The sequence below is a fragment of the Heterodontus francisci genome, chromosome 2 (genome assembly GCF_036365525.1).
Source record: "Heterodontus francisci isolate sHetFra1 chromosome 2, sHetFra1.hap1, whole genome shotgun sequence".
In the NCBI taxonomy this organism is placed as follows: domain Eukaryota; kingdom Metazoa; phylum Chordata; class Chondrichthyes; order Heterodontiformes; family Heterodontidae; genus Heterodontus; species Heterodontus francisci.
The window spans coordinates 136,897,989-136,918,885 of NC_090372.1; the positions used below are offsets into that span (position 1 = coordinate 136,897,989).

At 43.5% G+C, this 20,897-nt stretch overlaps 1 protein-coding gene across 1 annotated transcript in view; it reads right to left on the reverse strand.

Moving 5' to 3' along the window:
• The window catches only part of LOC137347149 (insulin-like growth factor-binding protein 4), a 120,220-nt gene that overhangs the window by 5,177 nt on the left and 94,146 nt on the right, over nt 1-20,897 (reverse strand). The window contains exons 2-3 of the mRNA XM_068011301.1: nt 19,637-19,836; nt 10,180-10,308 (exon numbers count right to left, since the gene is read on the reverse strand). Of these exons, the coding sequence (XP_067867402.1) occupies nt 10,180-10,308; nt 19,637-19,836 (329 nt within the window). The remainder of the gene's footprint in view (nt 1-10,179; nt 10,309-19,636; nt 19,837-20,897) is intronic.

Consider the following 20,897-nt stretch of genomic DNA (forward strand, 5'->3'; position numbering starts at 1 on the left):
CAAGGTATCATTCTGACCCTGTCAGCTGTCAGAGCAAAGGTGGCCCCACCCACATTCTCAAGCAAGCCCCTTGCAGAGTTCCCCCCCATTTAAACACAAGCCCCTTGCAGAGCTCCCACCTATTCACAAGCAAGCCCCTTGCAAAGTTACCCCCATTCAGAAGCAAGCTCCTTGCAAAGTTGCCCCCACTCACACACAAGCCCTTGCAGAGCTCCCCCTATTCACATACAAGTCCCTTGCAGAGTTCCCCACATTCGCGTACAAGCCCCTTGCAGAACTCCCCCCATTCACATACAAGCCCCTTGCAGAGTTGCCCCCATTCACACATAAGCCCTTGCAGATCTCCCCCCATTCACATACAAGCCCCTTGCAGAGTTCCCCACGTTCGCGTACAAGCCCCTTGCAGAACTCCCCCCATTCACATACAAGCCCCTTGCAGAGTTCTCCCCATTCGCATACAAGCCCCTTGCAGAGATCCCCCCCATTCGCATACGAGCCCCTTGCAGAGTTCCCCCCATTCACATACAAGCCCCTTGCAGAGTTCCCTCCATTCACATACAAGCCCCTTGCAGAGTTCCCCCCATTCACATACAAGCCCCTTGCAGAGTTCCCCCCCATTCACATACAAATCCCTTGCAGACTGACTCAGCATAGCAGCAATGGCCGCTGCAAAGCCCACTTTCCCTAAAAACTTCCAATGAGGTTACCTTCCTTTTCGCAGCACCGAGACTATCACATCAGTGGCGCCAGCTTTTGAAAATTGAGAAACTGAAGGCACATGAGTGCAGCACGTCACACACAAAATTGAAAACCCTTTGTTAGTTCATAGGGAATGAGATTCAAATTTATTTAAAGCAGTATTTATAACACTTAAATGATGATGCTGTCGCGTTGGGGCATCAGTACTGCCATGGTACTTCCCAGCATCCGACAAAATCAGCAAACAGCGTTACGGTGCCAGGTTCCATGGCGGACGGCTCCGTGGCGTTTCTCTGGCCTCCCATGCCAATGAACCCACTCTGACAATAGAACAAAATTCATCTATTTCAAGTCTCATTCAAAAGCCAGTCCCTCCAATAATGCAGTTTCCCTCAATACTGAAGTTAGATTAAGTGCTGAAGTCCCTGGAGTGGGCCTTGAGTGCAATTTTTTCTGATTCAGAAGCAAGAGTACAACCACTGAGACAAACCATCAGAATGTCTTCTGTGCTGTAATTTCTAAGGCTCCTGTTAATTTATTGAACTGCTCTCAATATTCCATTAGGTAGCATGTTAATTCTCTAATGAAGGACATGCATAGCTCATGAATTGTTTTTGAAGTGTAGTCATTGTTATGTTGTCAAACAGGTTAAAGTTTCCACTTCTGCACTCCTAGTGCAGAGCCTCATCCACCAGGAAGGCATGCTGAAAAAACTGTATGGATGCAATGGTTGATGGTCCATCCATCAAATTTATGAATGAAAAATCAAGGGTTGTGCCTGCATGATTTCCTGATACGTGCTCCCAGTGAACAAAGCTCCACACTGAGAGAGCAGTAACACTGATTTCCTTCATGAGAGTCAGTGTTACTGATTCAGAAGCAAATATCTTATGCTGGAGATCCCAGCCAATTGATAAATTAACTGTCATAACACACTTCACATTTATCTCCAATCACCGGAGGAAAGAAAAACAAATTCCCAGATTCCAAGTAAAATACTCAGGGTGTACAGGAAAATGTTGCATGTCAGTATAAGTTCATTGTGTCAAGACATTCGTGGCATTCACTATTTTCAGTCCTACACCCTTTGCACATGTTTGGTGAAAGTTAGCTTGATAAAATATGCTATAATGGGATATACATTGAAAACTTTCTTATACAGATATTAAAGTTTTTTTGCTGCTTGTAAAATGTTACTTCACATGTTCACAAATGTTACTTTGTGGTAAACTACAAAATGGGCAATAAGACAAATGCAAAACAAAATCTGCTCACGATTGACTTTATTGAAAAGGGTCGGTACTGTAAACTGAAATGGAGTATCAGCTCATTATGCTGAACTCAGAGCAAATGATAGATCCTGCTGGACACCTTACCCACCATCTCTTAGGGCATCTAAATTTGCTTTCTAATGCAGGTGTAATAACATTTTTTATTCATTTTATTTACAAAGTTGTAGGTAACATACATCAAAAGTAACATTTGGTCGAAAGCAAAGAATCTTTACAGGGTCCATCATTTTAATATATATATTATATAATTCCTCACCACTAATCTCAACTCCCCAGTAATATTGCACAAAACCAGTGCACTATCACATATACTTACAGGGCTTAGTCCCCAACAGGTAAATGACAATTTGACAATTTTTAAGTAAACAGAAATTAAGATCTACAATTCCCAGCATTATTGCTAACCTCCAAAAATTATATTAATAAAAAATGCTGGTTGGTTAAAGCAAACTCTGAAACAATGTAGCTCAGAATAATATAGCAATCTAATTGGCATGTGAGAAATATCAGTCAGTTGGTCAAAAAGCCTAAGATGTGATCACAGGGAAATTTACCCTTGAAATCACAACAGTAAATCTTTCTATTTAACATGTCTATCAACCACCCATCCCATAATTCTCCATCAGCATCCCTGGATATTAATGTTTCACTGGAGAGACAGACAATTCAGGGGGTACAGTGTTCAGTTGTTGTGCACATCAGTGAGCTGCTGCTGAACAGTTTTGGCTGAAGACAACTTTTGGAGCCCCGCTAGTTCTTTGTCATCCTCTTTATCATCTTACTGAAAGTCTTTGTCCAATGGTTGCTATGGACTAGAAATTCATTTCATAGTGCAGCCTCGAATCGCACTATGGAGGCCTACTTCTCTTCTCGGGGTGTAAAGCACCGCTGGCTGCTTTCTGTGTGGCCTGCGCAGGATCCCTGAAAGTGAAAGGCACACAGGTGCATCTTTTGCGTGTGCCAGAAGACCTTGAATCAAAGCTGTCCTGACATCAAACAGCCCAACTGGCTGATGTGATGCCAGGATCCCAAATTTGGGCAATGCATGTGCAGGCAGCCTCTTCATTGTTCACTCTGGAAACAAGCTTGAAGCTGCAAGATGGGCCCTGACTAGAGTTATTTAAAGGGCCAGGCACTGAAATTGCGGGTAAGGTTATTTTTCAGAACTTTGCCTATTGCAAAGTGGCAGTACCTTTAGGTCTACAGAATGACAGAGAGATGGAGTTGAGATTGTGGAGAAGTCAAAGTCTGCGTGATGGCCTCTGCCAAATTGGAGCCAGACTCCTCCATGCTCATTGACAGGAGGCTGTCTGGCAGGCCAACCAATGCATCCAGCATCTCAGTGCATCCTCATCAGTGCTGTCCTGTGTGATGTCCATTGAGGTCTTCATCTGAGTCCTCTGCAGCAATACTTGCATACCGCCTCACGTTCCAGTAAGCCGGCCCTCCTTTGTCCCTGACCTGACTGCAAGCCCTGGTTGCCTCACCATGTGCTGGTCCTAACTATACACTAGCCTTCAAGATACATGCAGTGACAGTATCTGAGCTTGTGGCTGTGGGTGCCAAGTGATGGGCCTTTTTTTAAATTCATTCATGGAATGTGGGCACTGCTAGCTAGGACTTCTTTGAGGAAGTGACAAAGTTGATTGATGAGGGAAGGGCTGTAGATGTCATATACATGGACTTCAGTAAGGCGTTTGATAAGGTTCCCCATGGTAGGTTGATGGAGAAAGTGAAGTCGCATGGGGTCCAGGGTGTACTAGCTAGATGGATAAAGAACTGGCTGGGCAACAGGAGACAGAGAGTAGCAGTGGAAGGGAGTTTCTCAAAATGGAGACGTGTGACCAGTGGTGTTCCACAGGGATCCGTGCTGGGACCACTGTTGTTTGTGACATACATAAATGATTTGGAGGAAAGTATAGGTGGTCTGATTAGCAAGTTTGCAGACGACACTAGGATTGGTGGAGTAGCAGATAGTGAAGGGGACTGTCAGAGAATACAGCAGAATATAGATAGATTGGAGAGTTGGGCAGAGAAATGGCAGATGGAGTTCAATCCGGGCAAATGCGAGGTGATGCATTTTGGAAGATCCAATTCAAGAGTGAACTATACAATAAATGGAAAAGTCCTGGGGAAAATTGATGTACAGAGAGATTTGGGTGTTCAGGTCCATTGTTCCCTGAAGGTGGCAACGCAGGTCAATAGAGTGGTCAAGAAGGCATACGGCACGCTTTCCTTCATCGGACGGGGTATTGAGTACAAGGGTTGGCAGGTCATGTTACAGTTGTATAAGACTTTGGTTCGGCCACATTTGGAATACTGTGTGCAGTTCTGGTCGCCACATTACCAAAAGGATGTAGATGCTTTGGAGAGGGTGCAGAGGAGGTTCACCAGGATGTTGCCTGGTATGGAGGGCGCTAGCTATGAAGAGAGGTTGAGTAGATTAGGATTATTTTCATTAGAAAGACGGAGGTTGAGGGGGGACCTGATTGAGGTGTACAAAATCATGAGAGGTATAGACAGGGTGGATAGCAAGAAGCTTTTTCCCAGAGTGGGGGATTCAATTACTAGGGGTCACGAGTTCAAAGTGAGAGGGGAAATGTTTAGGGGGGATATGAGTGGAAAGTTCTTTACGCAGAGGGTGGTGGGTGCCTGGAACGCGTTGCCAGTGGAGGTGGTAGACGCGGGCACGATAGCGTCTTTTAAGATGTATCTAGGCAGATACATGAATGGGCAGGAAGCAAAGAGATACAGACCCTTAGAAAATAGGCGACAGGTTTAGATAGAGGATCTGGATCGGCGCAGGCTTGGAGGGCCGAAGGGCCTGTTCCTGTGCTGTAATATTCTTTGTTCTTTGTTCTTTGACAGCATTTACTGCCCATCCCTAATTGCCCTTGAGAAGGTGGTGATGAGCCGCCTTCTTGAACCACTGCAGTCCATGTGGGGTAGGTACACCTACAGTGCTGGTAGGAAGGGAGTTCCAGGATTTTGACACAGTGACAGTGAAGGAATGGCGATATAGTTCCAAGTCAGGATGGTATGTGGCTTGGAAGGGAACTTGCAGGTGGTGGTGTTCCCATGCAACTGCTGGCTTTGTCCTTCTAGGTGGTAGGAGCTGTGGGTTTGGAAGGTGCTGTCTAAGGAGCCTTGGTGCATTGCTGAAGTGCATCTTGTAGATGGTACACACTGCTGCCACTGTACGTCAGTGGTGGAGGAAGTGAATGTTTCTGGATGGGGTGCCAATCAAGCAGGCTGCTTTGTCCTGGATGGTGTTGAGCTTCTTGAGTGTTGTTGGAACTGCACCCATCCAGGCAAGTGGAGACTATTCCATCACATTCCTGACATGTGCCTTGTAGATGGTGGACAGGCTTTGAGGAGTCAGGAGGTGAGTTACTCGCCACAGAATTCCTAGCTGCTGACCTGCTCTTATTGCCACAGCATTTATGTGGCTGGTCCAGTTCAATTTCTGGTCAATGGTGACCACCAGGATGTTGACAGTGGGAGATTCAGCGATGGTAATGCCATTGAATGTCAAGGGGAGATGGTTAGATTCTCTCCTGTTTGAGATTGTCATTGCCTGGCACTTGTGTGGCGCGAATGTTACTTGCCACTTATCAGCCCAAGCCTGGATATTGTCCAGGTCTTGCTGCATTTCTACACGGACTTCTTCATTATCTGAGGTGTCGCGAATGGTGCTGAACATTGTGCAATGAACAGCGAGCATCCCCTCTTCTGACCTTATGATTGAAGGAAGGTCATTGATGAAACAGCTGAAGATGTTTGGGCCGAGGACATTACCCTGAGAAACTCCTGCAGTGATGTCCTGAAGCTCAGATGATTGACCTCCAACAACCACAACCATCTTCCTTTGTGCTAGGTATGACTCCAACCAGCAGAGTGTTTTCCCCTGATTCCTATTGACTCCAGTTTTGCTGGGGCTCCTTGATGCCATACTTGGTCAAATACTGCCTTGATGTCAAGGGCAGTCACTCTCATCTCACCTCTTGAGTTCAGCTCTTTTGTCTACATTTGAGGCAAGGCCGTAATGAGGTCAGGAGCTGAGTGGCCCTGGTGGAACCCTAACTAAGCGTCACTGAGCAGGTTATTGCTAAAGCAAGTCCCGCTTGATAGCACAGTCTACGACACGTTCCATCACTTTACCAATGGTTGAGAGTAGACTGATGGGGTGGTAGTTGGCTGTGTTGGATTTGTTCTGCTTTTTCTGTACAATACATACCTGGGCAATTTTCTACATTGCCAGGTAGATGCCAGTGTTGTAGTTGTACTGGAACAGCTTGGCTAGGGGTGCAACAAGTACTGGAGCACAGGTCTTCAGTACTATTGCTGGAATGTTGTCAGGGCCCATAGCCTTTGTAGTATCCAATGCCTTCAATCGTTCCTTGATATCACGTAGAGTGAATCAAATTGGCTGAAGACTGGCATCTGTGATGCTGGGGACTTCAGGAGGAGGCTGAGATGGATCATCCACTCGGCACTTCTGGCTGAAGATTGTTTCTTTTTGGTACTGTGGCTGTTGCTCTCTTTCCTCCTTCTGGGGCAAGTATGGCTGGGCAGGTGGCAGTTCTTGGGTGTCTGAAAGCAGCAAGTCAGAAGGAGAAGGTTGGTGTGAGAGAAGGAGGGAGAGTTGGGAGCAAGGGGTCCATGGTAATACCATCAGCAGCTTGTTCATCATGCCAGATAGCAGGATAAGGGTGTTCAGGGTGAAAGGGGACATAAGGCAAGAACATGCCATCATCTCCAATGCTCTCAGCAATGCCGGATGCCACAGGCCCTGACACAGCTGGCCCTATGATACAGAGAATCATCTCTTCCATAGGGCTCAGGAGGTGCAGGTGTCCCTGTCCCTTGCAGGTACTATTCTGTCTCCCTTTTAATATGTACCACCTTGTCCTGCAAGAGAGAGGGCAGAATGTCAGTGGTTGTGTTTGGGTGATGTGCCTGCCAAAGCAGTGAGGGGTGGGTGTGAGGTTCGCAGCATTGGTAGGTGTGCAAGGTTAGGCGTGAGCCCTGAGTGCCAGAGCATGCTGCTGGGTGAGTGATGGGGGTGTGATGTGACAGGTTGGTCGTGTGGTGGGTAGGCGATATCATGTGATGATGCATTCACTGGCATTGACCAAATGTATGCGATTTCTTGTGGTACTTATGCCAGGTCCTCGGGAGTTGACCTCCTAGAGCACCTGCTCCCTTCCACTTCCACCACTAATGCCTTCAGCACCGCATCCGTCACTCTCTATGCCTTAGTGCTCAATTTGCAATAATTTAAATTACAGCCATATTCTTTATTGCAGCTTCCCTTTAAGAGGGACAGCTTGCCTTTAAGAAGAACAGACTGGCTGCATCACATGGTCTGCAAACAACACTGCTGGCCCCCCTTGCTGAGCGCAGAGGCCACAGGCAGCATGGAGGAGTAGGAAACTCCTACTCCAAAGTGTGGGACCTGCTCAGCCACATGCAAATTGTGTCCCCAGTGCCCAAAATTCAATGCTATCCAACTTCTAGCCCCAAATATTTTGTCCCAATTTCAGAGCAAAGTTATGTAGCATATAGCAACTACCACGATTTGTGACAATTTGTCCCAGATATTTGCGGGGAGAGTGCGGGAGAGGCTGCAAACAGCCGAGTAACCCGACAAGGCCAAGAACGTGACAATCCTGTTGAATTTAATAACAGGACCTCATTATCATTTTTGTCTTGTGTTTCTTGGTTGGCAGCTGCCCAATTGGAAGCTGGCCAGCTGCTAGGCGAGAATCTCCGCAGCAGGATCCATTGCCAGAGACCCCTGGGTAAAACATTCCAGAGGGAGGAAGGCTGGTGTTTGGAGCTGTAGTATAAGAGTCTGAAAGGGTTAATGTTTGAGACAGTGAGAATAACCCCTTCCCACTGTAGTGGTGATGATGATGCAATAGTCACATGGGTACTAGGCTTGGAAGAAGCAGGAAGCATCATGAGAGGTACTAGCAAGACGGGCTTAAGGAGAGTGTATATAGTTGTGTAAATGCAATAAATGAGTTATTATTTAGACCTACACAGACTCTGAGATTCCTGTAGACAAAGCTCAACCTAACATCTTAAACACTATCAACAGTATACAACAGGAGCTAGAGGTGGGTGGGGCTTCTGCTTTAATCACAGCATGGAGAGTTCAGCATTTGGAGCTAGTATGTGATAGAGAGGACATCACAGGAGGGGAGGAAGGTCAGTGATTGGGCCATAGGGCTAGGGGAATAGAGGGGGCAAGTTGTCAATTAGGGTTTGAAGGGGAGCGTGGGATTGTCCAAAATCTTCAGAAAGGAGGCTAAAGACTTCCTTGAGTGGCCGGAGGGAGTACTCCAACTCCTTCTAGCTCACGCTTCCCTTTCACTGCCTGGTTTCCAGGCCCTCTGCAGTAACTGTAAAATTTAAATCAGTCTCCCAATTGCATTGTATTGCAAATATGTTAATGAAGTGCTCTGCCTTTCCACATTTTGACACTAGGATGCCACACAACCTGCCGCTGTGAAAACAGCAGTGGGTGCGTACATAGAAGGTTGGGGTCGTATTCCCCATTCTTCTTATTTTTTAACTCCACCCAGCCCATCGCCTGTTGTGGGGTTGGAGTGGAAGTGGGTGTGAGGGGGAAGGTAAATATTGAGTCCTTTATGTGGACTGTATTGTAGCAAGCCACTGGAATAATCTACCAGTGGAAGCATTGCTAGAGGACTGCCCAGTGAGGGCTCTGGTTGAGCCATGGATTTGAATGTAATGTAACCCCAGGGCAGCCAACCTCTCACCTGCTGTGCAAAGAGTGGAGGAAATGAAGGATTTTCTGATCATGACAGCTGTCAGGATAGGCAGAGACCTTCATGATCAGATCCTAGTGATCACCAGTTGTACATTAATGGAGTGGATGCAAGAACTGGAGACTGACTGTTGTTACTGAAATCCCCAGTGGTGGTCCGGAAAGAGCCAGAGACAAAGAATTTCAGGACTGCTGCAACCTTGACTTGAACAGGCAGTGTTGCATTAGTTGTGGCATTAGGTTGCCAGTCTTGCTGCAGGGTGTGACACAATTCTGTGACAGCTTCCCTACAGAAGCACAGCCTCCTTGTGAACTGCTTCTCAAAGAGCTGCAGATATATGATCCTGGGTCTATGCGCACTATTGTAAGGATAAGTGTTCCTGTGAGCGCACTTAGAAGATACAAAATGAACTGCACAATGTATAGAAGTGGGCAAACAATGGTAGATGAAACTTATACAGAAAACGGCAAGGTACTTCACAAAGTATTGTTCCACACTGGAAGAGCTTAGCATCCCCAAGATATGCTCTAAAACTGCCCTTGGGATGGGGAAGCAGGAGAAAGAGACACCTGTCCACATTCCCCTCCCCATTGGAAATTACTATAGGACTGAGATAGTGGAAGAAACCCAGTGGAATTGGGTCCTGCCCCAATTCCCAGCTGTTCTTTTCCCAGAATACCTGATTTGCACCCTTGAAAAAGAGCAGAAACTTTGGGCAATATGTTTTCAGGAAACACTAGGGTGCCAGTAGTGAAAATTGAAACAAGGATAGACATCTTAGGAAAGATGAGAATGAAAAAAAAAGTTAGCAAGTCCATGTTGGTGTGCCAAAGGAACGCGATCAGAGGCTTATTTTAGTATATTGTATGCAAGAACAAGCCTGCTGCAGCAACCTATATTAACTCTGAACTGTACATGCTGGTTGTAAACAGGGGATGAGCTTGTGCGACTGTTCAACAGACAGGTCTCCCTATCTCACACCCTGCTTTGTAATTGCTTCCAGATAGGAGTTGATAGCATCGATAGAGAGAAACTATTTTGTCTGGTGGGGGAGTCCACAACAAGGAGACATAGCCATAAAATTAGACATATGCTATTCAGGGATTATGCCAGAAAATACTTTTTCACAAAGGATAGTGGAAATCTGGAACTCTCCCCCAAAAAGTTGTTCAGTCTAGACCAATAGAAAATTTCAAAATTGAGAATGATAAGTTTTTGTTAGGCAAGGGTATTAAGGGACATGGATCCAAGGTGTGTAAATGGAGTTGAGATATAGATCAGCCATGATCTAGTTGAATGGCTGAACAGGTCAAGGGGCTGAATGGCCTACTCTTGTTCCGAGATTTCTAAATCCTTCATTATGCTTTTAACTGTAAAAATCCACATACCTGTTTCAAGTTATAGAATCCTCTCTTATCACAGTTCGGGATGTGAAACCTGTAAAGATCTTCATTAGTATGCTGTTGAATCAGAATAATCCTGTCAATGGCACGCTGCATTTCCTCCTGGCAAGGACCCTGGTAGAATTAACATAGTATTGACATTATGAGCCAGGTTTTTTATGTGATGTACAGTAAGCTCCACATAATTTATAGTAAAACACAAATGTAAATATTCTACATCATTAACCCTTCCTTAATTCGAGCATGACTCCTAAAAATTAGTGGTGTATTCTGACCATATTCACTTTTTTTCCAGTTTACTATAATCAATGTTAGCTGTGGCTCAGTTGGTAGTGCACTTATCTCTCAGTCGGAAGGTTGTGGTTTCATGTTCCTCTCCAAGACTTAAGCACAAAATCCTAGTCCGACAATCCAATGTAGTACTGTAGAGGTGCTGTCTTTTGGATGAGACGTTAAACTGAGGCCCTATCTGCCTTTTCAGGTGTCTAGGTTCTGCTGTTTTCCCCATTGACACTGGTTTTACTAGATCCCATTTGTTGCCACACTTGGTCAAATGCTGCATTGGTGTCAAGGGCAGCTACTCCCACCTCTCCTTCTGAAGTCAGTTCTTGTCTCCAGGTCTGGATTAAAGCTGTGATGAGGTCCAGAAATGAAACTTCAAATCTGTAGAGCATCATTTTTTATACAGATTTGAGCTAACGTAGTGTGTCTGGGGGGAAAATTGTAAACTTAACCCATTTTAAAGATATCAACTGTTTTCCTAAGGGATCAATAAGGACAATGCTACTTGTGTACTGAAGTCACGGACCTCTACTGTTTAGCACTAAATTTCTGAGAATAGCCAGGAAGGAAAGGGCATAGACAGAGATCAATAGTGTTGATACATTACCTACACATTACTGATAATTCATCTCTTTAAAGGAAAAAAACATTATTGAAACAATTCTGTCTTCCAGTGAAACAATGGATTGCTACATCAACCATTAAATATAAAAGCTAAGATACACTATTGAATCCTTAACTCTTAACCAAATAGTTTCCCAATCTTGGCTTGACCATTCAAGAGGCACCGAGCAGCAGTCAGATGCTCAACCACAATGAGTTATCTCAAACCACTATCCTGTACCTAGCAGTGAGTAATTTAAGAGTGTCCTTGATAGAGACCTGACAGCAAATTATCCATTCACTTTCTCAGCCAAGGAATAATGTTTGTGGGTGGAAAATTATATACAGTGGTAAAATAACATGAAAAAAAATTGGAAAACATAAAAATGAACTTATGAATGAATATTAGGTCCTATCTATATACTGAATAAATTTGATTATGAAGTTGTGAAAACAATTTTTTCACTTGTGAACTTTATGCTTATCAAAATGCAGAATCATTTTCTTCTTGCAGGACACAACACTGGCAAAGTTTTGGCTGCTGCTGGTAGAGTTTGAACTTGTCACCTGGGTGTAAAGCTGGCATTGTAGATTGGCTGCCTGTGACAGAGACTGCCAGATTTTCATATCCATGGGTCAGCAATGCCAGTTATACACCTGGGTGGCAAGTTGAACTTCTACCCCTGGAAGTCTGTGTAAGGATGGAGAGGAGTGGTTGAAGATGAATCTTGGGGTAGCAATAATGTGAATAAGGGTTTCAGCAGTGGCGGAGGTAAGGTAAGGACTGAGGTATATTTGATTTCAGGCACTAAGTATCTGGATCAAGCAGTCCAAGCTCACTAAAACATGATTAGATAGAGAGTATAGGCCTTGTTATTCTTCCATTAAAGTACACCTGAACTCATTCTCAAAAAAAATCCAATACTGCACAATTGTGACATTTTCCACCCGTAACACCAATTCTTCTGACCTTTCTGAGTGAAGATACTAATTTATTGCTACTTTCTTCTGCCTTAAGAACATGCCTATTACGACGTCTGTCAAAGCCTCCCAAAAAATACTTATATAGCCAGCAGACAGAGGGAATTTCAACCATTAGACTGAACTGTATTCAAAACTACATCCCAGGAAGAAACAATGGGCTGAATTTAGTCAGGATGGTGGGTGCCCTGACAATGGGCCCGAAAGGCAGGGGGACCCCAGCTTCGGCCACATTTTTGGTCCATCTGGCTGGTTAGTTGCCGTTGGGGCTCCCGTCCCTTTAAAGGATGACAACCCACCTCTAAGAGCTGCTCACCAATCGGAGGGCCGGCAGCTCTTCAGTCTCAGCAGCACTACTGGGAGCGGTGGTCACTGCTGGGAATGCACCCAACTGAGGACATAGCAATGCACACTGCCCTCACAACAAGGTGAGTCGGCTCTGGGGTCGACGGGATCAGTTAGGCAGGCTCCGGCAAGGGGGTTAGTTGGTGAGAACAGGGGCAGATTTTGCCGTTTGGGGGGCCCTCCGTGGGCCACGGAGTGCCCAATTATGAGACTGGCCTCTCCCCCGGGGCCTGCATGGAGGCCTCCAGGGTTCACCAGGCGGGCTCTCCATGCGGCAGAGGTCCCACCCGCCACGTAAAATGCCACCGGCAGCAAGAAGGCGATGGGCATTCCACCCCACCGCCTTCCCTCACCATTTTAAGGGCCCACGTGCCTCCCAGCACATCCCTAGAAGGCTGGTAAAATCCACCCCAATGTCTAATTCACTAGACCACCAAATCTACAGCACGGAAAGCTTTAACAGTTTGAATAACAATAATGAATGTAAACAGCATCTATTTTTCACAGAAAAATCCCCACTCAAAGATCCCTCCCATAGACCCTGGCCGAAAGACATTTGATGAAGAGGAAACTCAGCAGTCTCACTCTGCTGATGTCCACACTACATACTGTGTGCATTAGTGGGTATTTAATTCAGTGACATTTGTTTGAGAATGGATCAGAAGCTGTGCTTTTTAGTTTAATATGATGCCAGAAGTTTAACAGTGACTACTGATTAGAGCAAACAATGTGGTAAAATGTGATTCTTTTGCCTGATGTCAGTTGGGATGGGCTGTTTCACTGTCTCTTAACTGAAACGGTTCTCTCCTGCTCTTCACACTGGAACACTTCAACTAAATATTTATCTGGAAGGAAAGAAAAACTGCTCAAAAATAAGAAAATATCACAGTCCCATGTCTTTTAAATATTACCGCATATAGCTAGGTAAATGAAAAAAATATGAATGAGGCATGACAGTACTTTTCATATGGATGCCTTTTAATTTACTAAACTTTAGGTTTAATCAAGAACGTGATCATGCCTCCATGTGGTCATTTGAAGACATTGCACAAAGAATATTGAATAGATTGGTATATTTTGTGAGTTAGCTTTATGAATTCCCCGCTTCCTATGTTAATCTAACCAGATCATAGAGAAGATTATATAATTTTAAAGAAATCATTCATTTAAAATCTTTGCTTCTTTCTCTCTGTCTTATTCTTTCCTCCTCTTATTCTGTTTTCTACCTTTCAATTTTTCACCAATAAATGCCTGCCTAGTTCTAAGTTGCTGAATGGTGCTTTATCTTCTCTTGTTCTCCACTTCCTGCAGCATTCAAGGGAGAGCAAGAGGCGAGGGAAGAGCAAAGCCCAAATAATAGGTTCACCAAAATTACACATCAAGACAGACTCTTCGTGGAGGCAGCAAAACACAGAGAGCAGCAAGTTTGCGAAGTACAAAGGCACAAGTGTAAGGAAGAGACTAAGTCGCATATTCTATTATAACATGTATACACTTGTGTAGGTTGCATACTCCTTCTATTGTCCGAGAATGTGAATAATGGTAGCACAACCAATACACAACAATGTTCTAATTATGATTAATAACAAAGTGTACAGGGAGTAGCTGAAGTTTGATTTGCGGTTTGTCAGATTCAGATTAGGTTCACCTACTAAGTCCAATACTTGTAAGGAACTGAAATATTCCATTATCAACGTTATATAGAGATGATTTTGGTGATGTGTGACATTTTCATATGGAAAACTTCTGATGACATTCACAGAATGAATTTGATTGTCAACCTAGCAAGTAAGGAGGGGCAAATCTTTTAACAAATAAAAACATTTTTGCAAAAACTCCTGTTAGTATGTGAATCCAATCCTGCCACATCTACCTCCTAAATTAACAGCGGATGGAACACATACACCCTGCTCATTTGAAAACAGTAATCCTGTTTATTGTCACCCATAATGAAAACACTGGACTGGATTTTATCTAGCCCATGACGTCTGGCTCTGTGGAGGGATGGGGGCAGGGTGGGGGGGAGGCGGAAGATTGTTCCAGCAGAGGCCACCATGGAGGTCGACGCTGAGATGGCCTAGCTATTTAAATGAGCCATTGCAAGGGCCGCCATTTTTTTATCTCGCCGCCGAGATCGGCGGCAGGCTCTTAAAATCCAACCCAATAATGCAAGTTGAGTCCATTTGTCGCCAGCTTGCAATCTGTGCATGGCAGGAAAAATGCCTTTATACAGTTTAAGTGGATTATCCAAGCCCAATTTTATACCCAATGGAGATTGAGCTGTATATTTAAATTCCATACATAACTACGGCTATGATAACCTTATGGTCATGAAGCTCTGCTGCGAGAACATGGGTCAGAGATAGGACGATACACTATTGGACAAAATCTGTGTCCTGTGTTCCCATCTAGAGATGCTTCATACCAGGAGTCTCTCCTCACAAAGTTACTCCAATGCAAATATTAGAAGTCAAATAAAATAGCAGGGGATATTTGCATAAAATTAAATTATTTTGTGTTACATAATATCATAGATGAAGTTATGCTGATTGAAAGGATATATAATCCTGCAGCTACACTGTGTAACATCATCACTAGCTCTGAAGCAATGGCGGGTGGAAAGACTAGAGTTGCGTACTTGAACAGCTTGTCGAGTTTTATGATTTTAACAGTCCCCAAGTTGGAGAGGGTCCCATGCATATTTGTTTGAACTCCACATGCTTATGCATATTCAACATGTGGACATGTATTAGTTCACACATATGCATAGGTTGCTCTCCTGCCATCGATGTACAATATGTGGTGCACTGTGGATGAATACTCAATAAGGGTGAACCCAATACTCAACAAGGGTGAACCCAAAGATGTCTTATCAATAAATTAAGAGTAAGAGGATAACTAAGGAGAGAGTGGGGCCCATAAAAGACCAAAAAGGTAACCTATGTTTAGGAGCGGAAGATATTTGTATGGTTCTTAATTAATGCTTTGCGTTTGTCTTCACAAACGAGGGGGACGATGTAGATATTGTAGTTAAGGAGGAAAAGTGTGAAGTACTGGATGTGATAAACATAGGGAGAGAGGAAGTATTAATGGGATTAGCATCCTTGAGAGTTGATAAATCACCAGGGCCAGATGAAATGTATCCTAGGCTGTTAAACGAAGCAAGAGAGGAAATAGCAGAGGGTCTGACCATCATTTTCCAGTCCTCACTGGATACAGATGTGGTGCTGGAAGATTGGAAAATTGCTAACGTTGTACCTCTGTTTAAAAAGGGATGCGCAGGATAGACCGAATAATTACAGGCCAGTCAGTCTAACCTCAGTAGTGGGCAAATTATTGGAATCTATTCTGAGAGTTAAGATAACCTGTCACTTAGAAAGGCACAGGTTAATCAAGGTCAGGTCAGCATGGATTTGTTAAGGGAAGATTTTGTTTGACCAACTTGATTGAATTTTTTGAAGAAGTAACAAGATAGATGAGGGTAGTGCAGTTGATGTGGTCTACATGGATTTTAGCAAGGCTTTTGACAAGGTCCACATGGCAGACTGGTTAAAAAAATAAAATCCCATGGGATCCAGGGAAATGCAGCAAGGCGGATACAAAATTGGCTCAGTGGCAAGAAACAAAGGGTAATTGTTGACGAGTGTTTTAGTGACTGGAGGGCTGTTTCCAGTGGGGTTCCACAGGGCTCGGTACTGGGTCCCCTGCTTTTTGCAGTGTATGTTAACGATTTAGACGAAAATGTAGGGGGCACGATCAAGGAGTTTGCGGACGATACAAAGATTGGCCGTGTGGTGAGGAGGATAGCTGTAGGCTGCAGGAAGATATTGATGGTCTGGTCAGATGGGCAGAAAAGTGGCAAATGGAATTCAACCTGGAGAAGTGTGAGGTGATGTATTTGGGGAGGTCAAACAAGGCAAAGGAATACACAATTAATAGGAAAATACTGAGAAGTATGGAGGAAGTAAGGGACCTTGAAGTGAATGTCCACAGATCCCTGAAGGTAGCAGGACAGGTCAATAAGGTAGTTAAGAAGGCATATGGAATCCTTTCCTTTATTAGCCAAGGTATAGAATACAAGAGCAGGGAGGTTATGCTGGAATTGTATAACTCATTGGTTAGGCCACATTGTGTGCAGTTCTGGTCACCTCATTACAGAAACGATGTAATTGCATTGGAGAGGGTACAGAGGAGATTTACGAGGATGTTGCCAGGACTGAAAAATGCAGCTAAGAGGAAAGATTGGATAGGCTGGGGTTGTTCTCCTTGGAACAGAGAAGGCTGAGGGGAGATCTGATTGAAATGTACAAATTTTGAGGGGTCTGGATAAAGTGGAGGTGAAGGGACTATTCACTTTTGCAGAGAGGTCAGTGACAAGGGGGCATAGATTTAATGTGATTTGTAGAAAAATTAGAGGGGAGATGAGGAAAAACATTTTCACCCAGAGGGTGGTGATGATCTGGAACTCATTGCCTGAAAATGTAGCTGAGGCAGAGACTCTCAACTCATTCAAAAGGAGTCTGGATATGCACCTCAGATGCCTTAAGCTGCAGGGCTACGGACCAAATGCTGGAAGGTGGAATTAGAATAGGTGGATCGTTTTTTGGCTGGCACAGACACGATCGGCCAAGTGGCCTCTTTCTGTGCCTTAAACTTTCTTTGATTCTATAAACATTGTGTTTATAGTAATGATACATAGTCAACCCAGAGCATTAACAGGACACAATCATCTCTATCAAATGTTCTTGATACCAGTGCTACTTTCCAAGTTGGTAGAAAATTGACAGAAGTAGACTCCATATTTGCTACCGATGTAGACAGGATGCATCATATTGTCACTAAGCATGTTGCATAATGATAGTGTAACTACTGTACTTTTAAAGTGGGCTTACAACTTTTATATTCAAGTTATCAAAGATTGTTACAGGTTTCTAGTGTCACATGGTGATAAGGTTATCAAACGAATATCAAATGATCAATATTCGATCCCTAGATTTTCCATTCAGATTGCTCTGATCCTCAGATTTCCTGCTGGAACTAGCAAAGAAGTAGAAGACAGTTGCCCGCTTATAAATGGGCATTCTGTAATGCTATGCAAATACCAGAAATAGATTAAATGACCTAATTATGTCATTTATGACATAACAACACTGAGCACAAGGAACACTTGTTTGCCCCTGACTGTCAACATTGCTCTGGGTGGCAGAGGGCTCCCTTCAATTGTAAAGGGCCCAGAGAAGACTAGCCAATTGATCGCAGAATGATTGCATTAGCTTAGCTAGCCACTTGCTTTTATCAATTTCAAAGTAATTTTTAAATCTCACCAGAGAGGCTACTAGACATAGTAAACTGTAGCAGGTCTTCAAGGCCATCCATAACCAATGTCCATTCCCATCTTGGCAGACTCACCGGCAGAGGCTGGGGAGTGAGCCTCAAAAATGCAAATGATCACTGGAAAATTAGCTTGCTGATGTTCTGACCCCCGAAGAAACATAGAAACACAAAGATTTATGGCAGAGAAGGAGGGCGTTCGTTCCATCGTGTCCATGCTGGCTGAAAAATAGCTATCCAATCTAATCCCACTTTCCAACTCTTGGTGTGTAGCCCTGTAGGTTACAGCATCTCAAGTGTATATCCAAGTGTCTACTACTTTAATTGAGATGAGGGTTTCTGTCTCCACTACACTTTCAGGCAGTGAGTTCCAGAACGCCATAGCCTCTCAGTGAAAAAAATTACTTTTCAGCTTGCCTCTAATCCTTTTGCCAGTTACTTTAAATCTATGCCCACTGGTTATTGACCTCTTTACTAACGGAAATAGGTTCTTCCTATCCACTCTATCTAGGCCCCTCATTATTTTATACACCTCAATTCAGTCACCCCTCAGCCTCCTTTGTTCCAAAGAAAAGCCTATTCAATCTTCCCTCATAGCTAAAATTCTCCATTTCTGGCAACATCCTCGTAAATCTGCTCTACACCCTCTCTAATACAATCATATCCTTCCTGTAATGTCGTGAGCAGAACTCGATGTAGTACTCCAGCTGTGATCTAATTAGTGTTTTATACAGTTCTAGCATAGCCTCCCTTCTCTTACACTCTAGGCCTCAGTCAATAAAGCAAATAACAGCAATCTTCCCTCTGAGTCACAAGGTTCTGGGTTCAAGTCCCACTCCATAGCTTGAGCACAAAAAAATCAAGGCTGATGCTCTAGTGCAGTACTGAGGGAGTGCTGTACTGTCGGAGGTGCCGTCTTTCAGATGAGACATTAAACCGAGGCCCTATCTGCTTACTCGGGTGGATGTAAAAGATCCTATGGCACTATTTTGAAGCAGAGTAGGGGAACTATCCCCAGTGCCGTGGCCAATATTTATTCCTCAATTAACATCACAAAAACCCAGATTATCTGTTCATTATCACATTGTTGTTAGTGGAAGTTTGTTGTGTGCGTACTGTCTGCTGTGTTTCCTGCATTACAACAGTGACTACACTTCAAAAAGTACTTCATTGGCTGTAAAGCACTTTGAGATGGCTGGTGGTCATGAAAGACTCTATATAAATGCAAGTCTTTCTTTTCTTTAAAATTGGAAAATCGTGAGCTATGTGTTCAACTTAACATCAGAGCATTGATTTACAATTGCTTCAAAGGTAATTCTACAATTGCTCAGCTGTTTAAAGTAATGAATAACAGGGCCATAGAGACCAGGAAGTCCAGAATTGATCCCAGATGTGTGTTGACTTATTAATTTGAGCCACGGCAGGGGTAGGGAGCAATAATTGGCTTAACTAACCTTGGTTTAAGTGGGAAAAAATTACCAGTGTTCTCACTCCTGAATATTAAATGGTTGCTGGAAAGCATCAATGTGCGTGAATAACTAATGAGAATATGATTGCGTTTAGCTGTGTTGTGTGCTGTGATCAAATAAACTGTCGATAGTCACTGTCTCAACAAAATACTATTGCGCAACCTATATTCCTGGAATCATAGCCCAGAATGAACCAGAGCCAATGGCAGAGAGGAGAAAATAGAGGGGAAATACAATTTAAAAAAAGAAAAATATGTGTAACCAGCATGAACATTGTCTAGAGTGTTGTATTTGGATGAATGAGTTGGTGAGACGTTCGTTAACTATCAAGCAATGATAAAAGAAACCTTGGACAAATGCTTACCAATATCAAGCCATCAGTAATTTAATCAAAATTTTCCAAATGATTTCAAGAAATTTCTGATTATTACCTGCTGCTCTCTTGGCTTTTGTTTGGAGTTTATTCGTGCCCTCATTCCCATCAGTGCATCAGCTGAATTTCGTGTATCGAACAGTCTGTCATGCCCAGGAGCTGGCATAAACCTGAAGTTGGTGCCTGCTAACCGATCTTGCGTGCCTTCCGTGCCACCTGGACTGGGATTCTCAGTTTCCACATCAGACTCTTGACTTTCTGAAAATGACAGTTTTCATAGAAGCACTGAAAATATTTTAAGTCTCAACAAAACTGCAGCTTGAGCATGCATTGGCGAGGCAGACACTGTTAAAGGAGTTAGCTGATAGCTGTACATGTACAGGCAGATGGGATCTCCCATCCAAAATATGGAACATCTGACAATGTAGTATTCCTCCAGTAAACAAGAATGAATGAACTGGAATTGATATAGTGCCTTATTGCATCTATTAGAAATGTCCAAGAGTGCTTTACATATTACATATAATTTACAGCACAGAAACAGGTCATTCAGCCCAACTAGCCCATGCTGGGGTTTATGTTCCACATAATTTACAGACAATACATTGCTTTGAAATGCATTCACTATGATATGGATGGGTAACTAGGAACAAGTAGGCCATTGAACCCCCAAGTCTGTTGCACCATTCATTGAGATAATGGCTGATCTGTGGCCTAACTCTAAATACCCACCTTTGCCCCATATCCCTTAATACTTTTGGTTAACAAAAGTTTGGATTCACCAAAGTGCCACAAACAGCAACAAGATGAATCTATATTTTTTGATGTTGATTGACTGGCACTGAACTGCAGTATCTCCCTAGGTTATGCACTCAAATCCTAATGTTGGGCTCAACCTCACAACCTTCTGACCCATGGCAAGTGTGTTATGCCACTGAGCCAAGCTGGCACTTTGTTGTGCAAACAACCGTCAACTTAAAGATGAAATTCAACACCAACACAAAGAGTTCTGAAGTGAATTCCCATAAATGTTGTGCCTCATTTTTATAAATGCTAGTTTTCTTCAAAGTAGGGATGATTCCAAGGCTGGAGTTCAAAATTAGTTTAGCAAGGGCCTGATGAAATAACTATGGTGGGTCTGAAAGATAAGGATTTTTTATCAGAATGAAATCACTCTTTTCTAATTTGTCTTTAATAAGCAGTGTAACATGTTCAAGAATGCTGAGACAGTAATGTGTGTCCAGACTGTGCAGACCATTTAGTAACAAACACAAATATTATAGAGTAGAAAGAAATGGAACTCTTTATTTGCCTTGGGA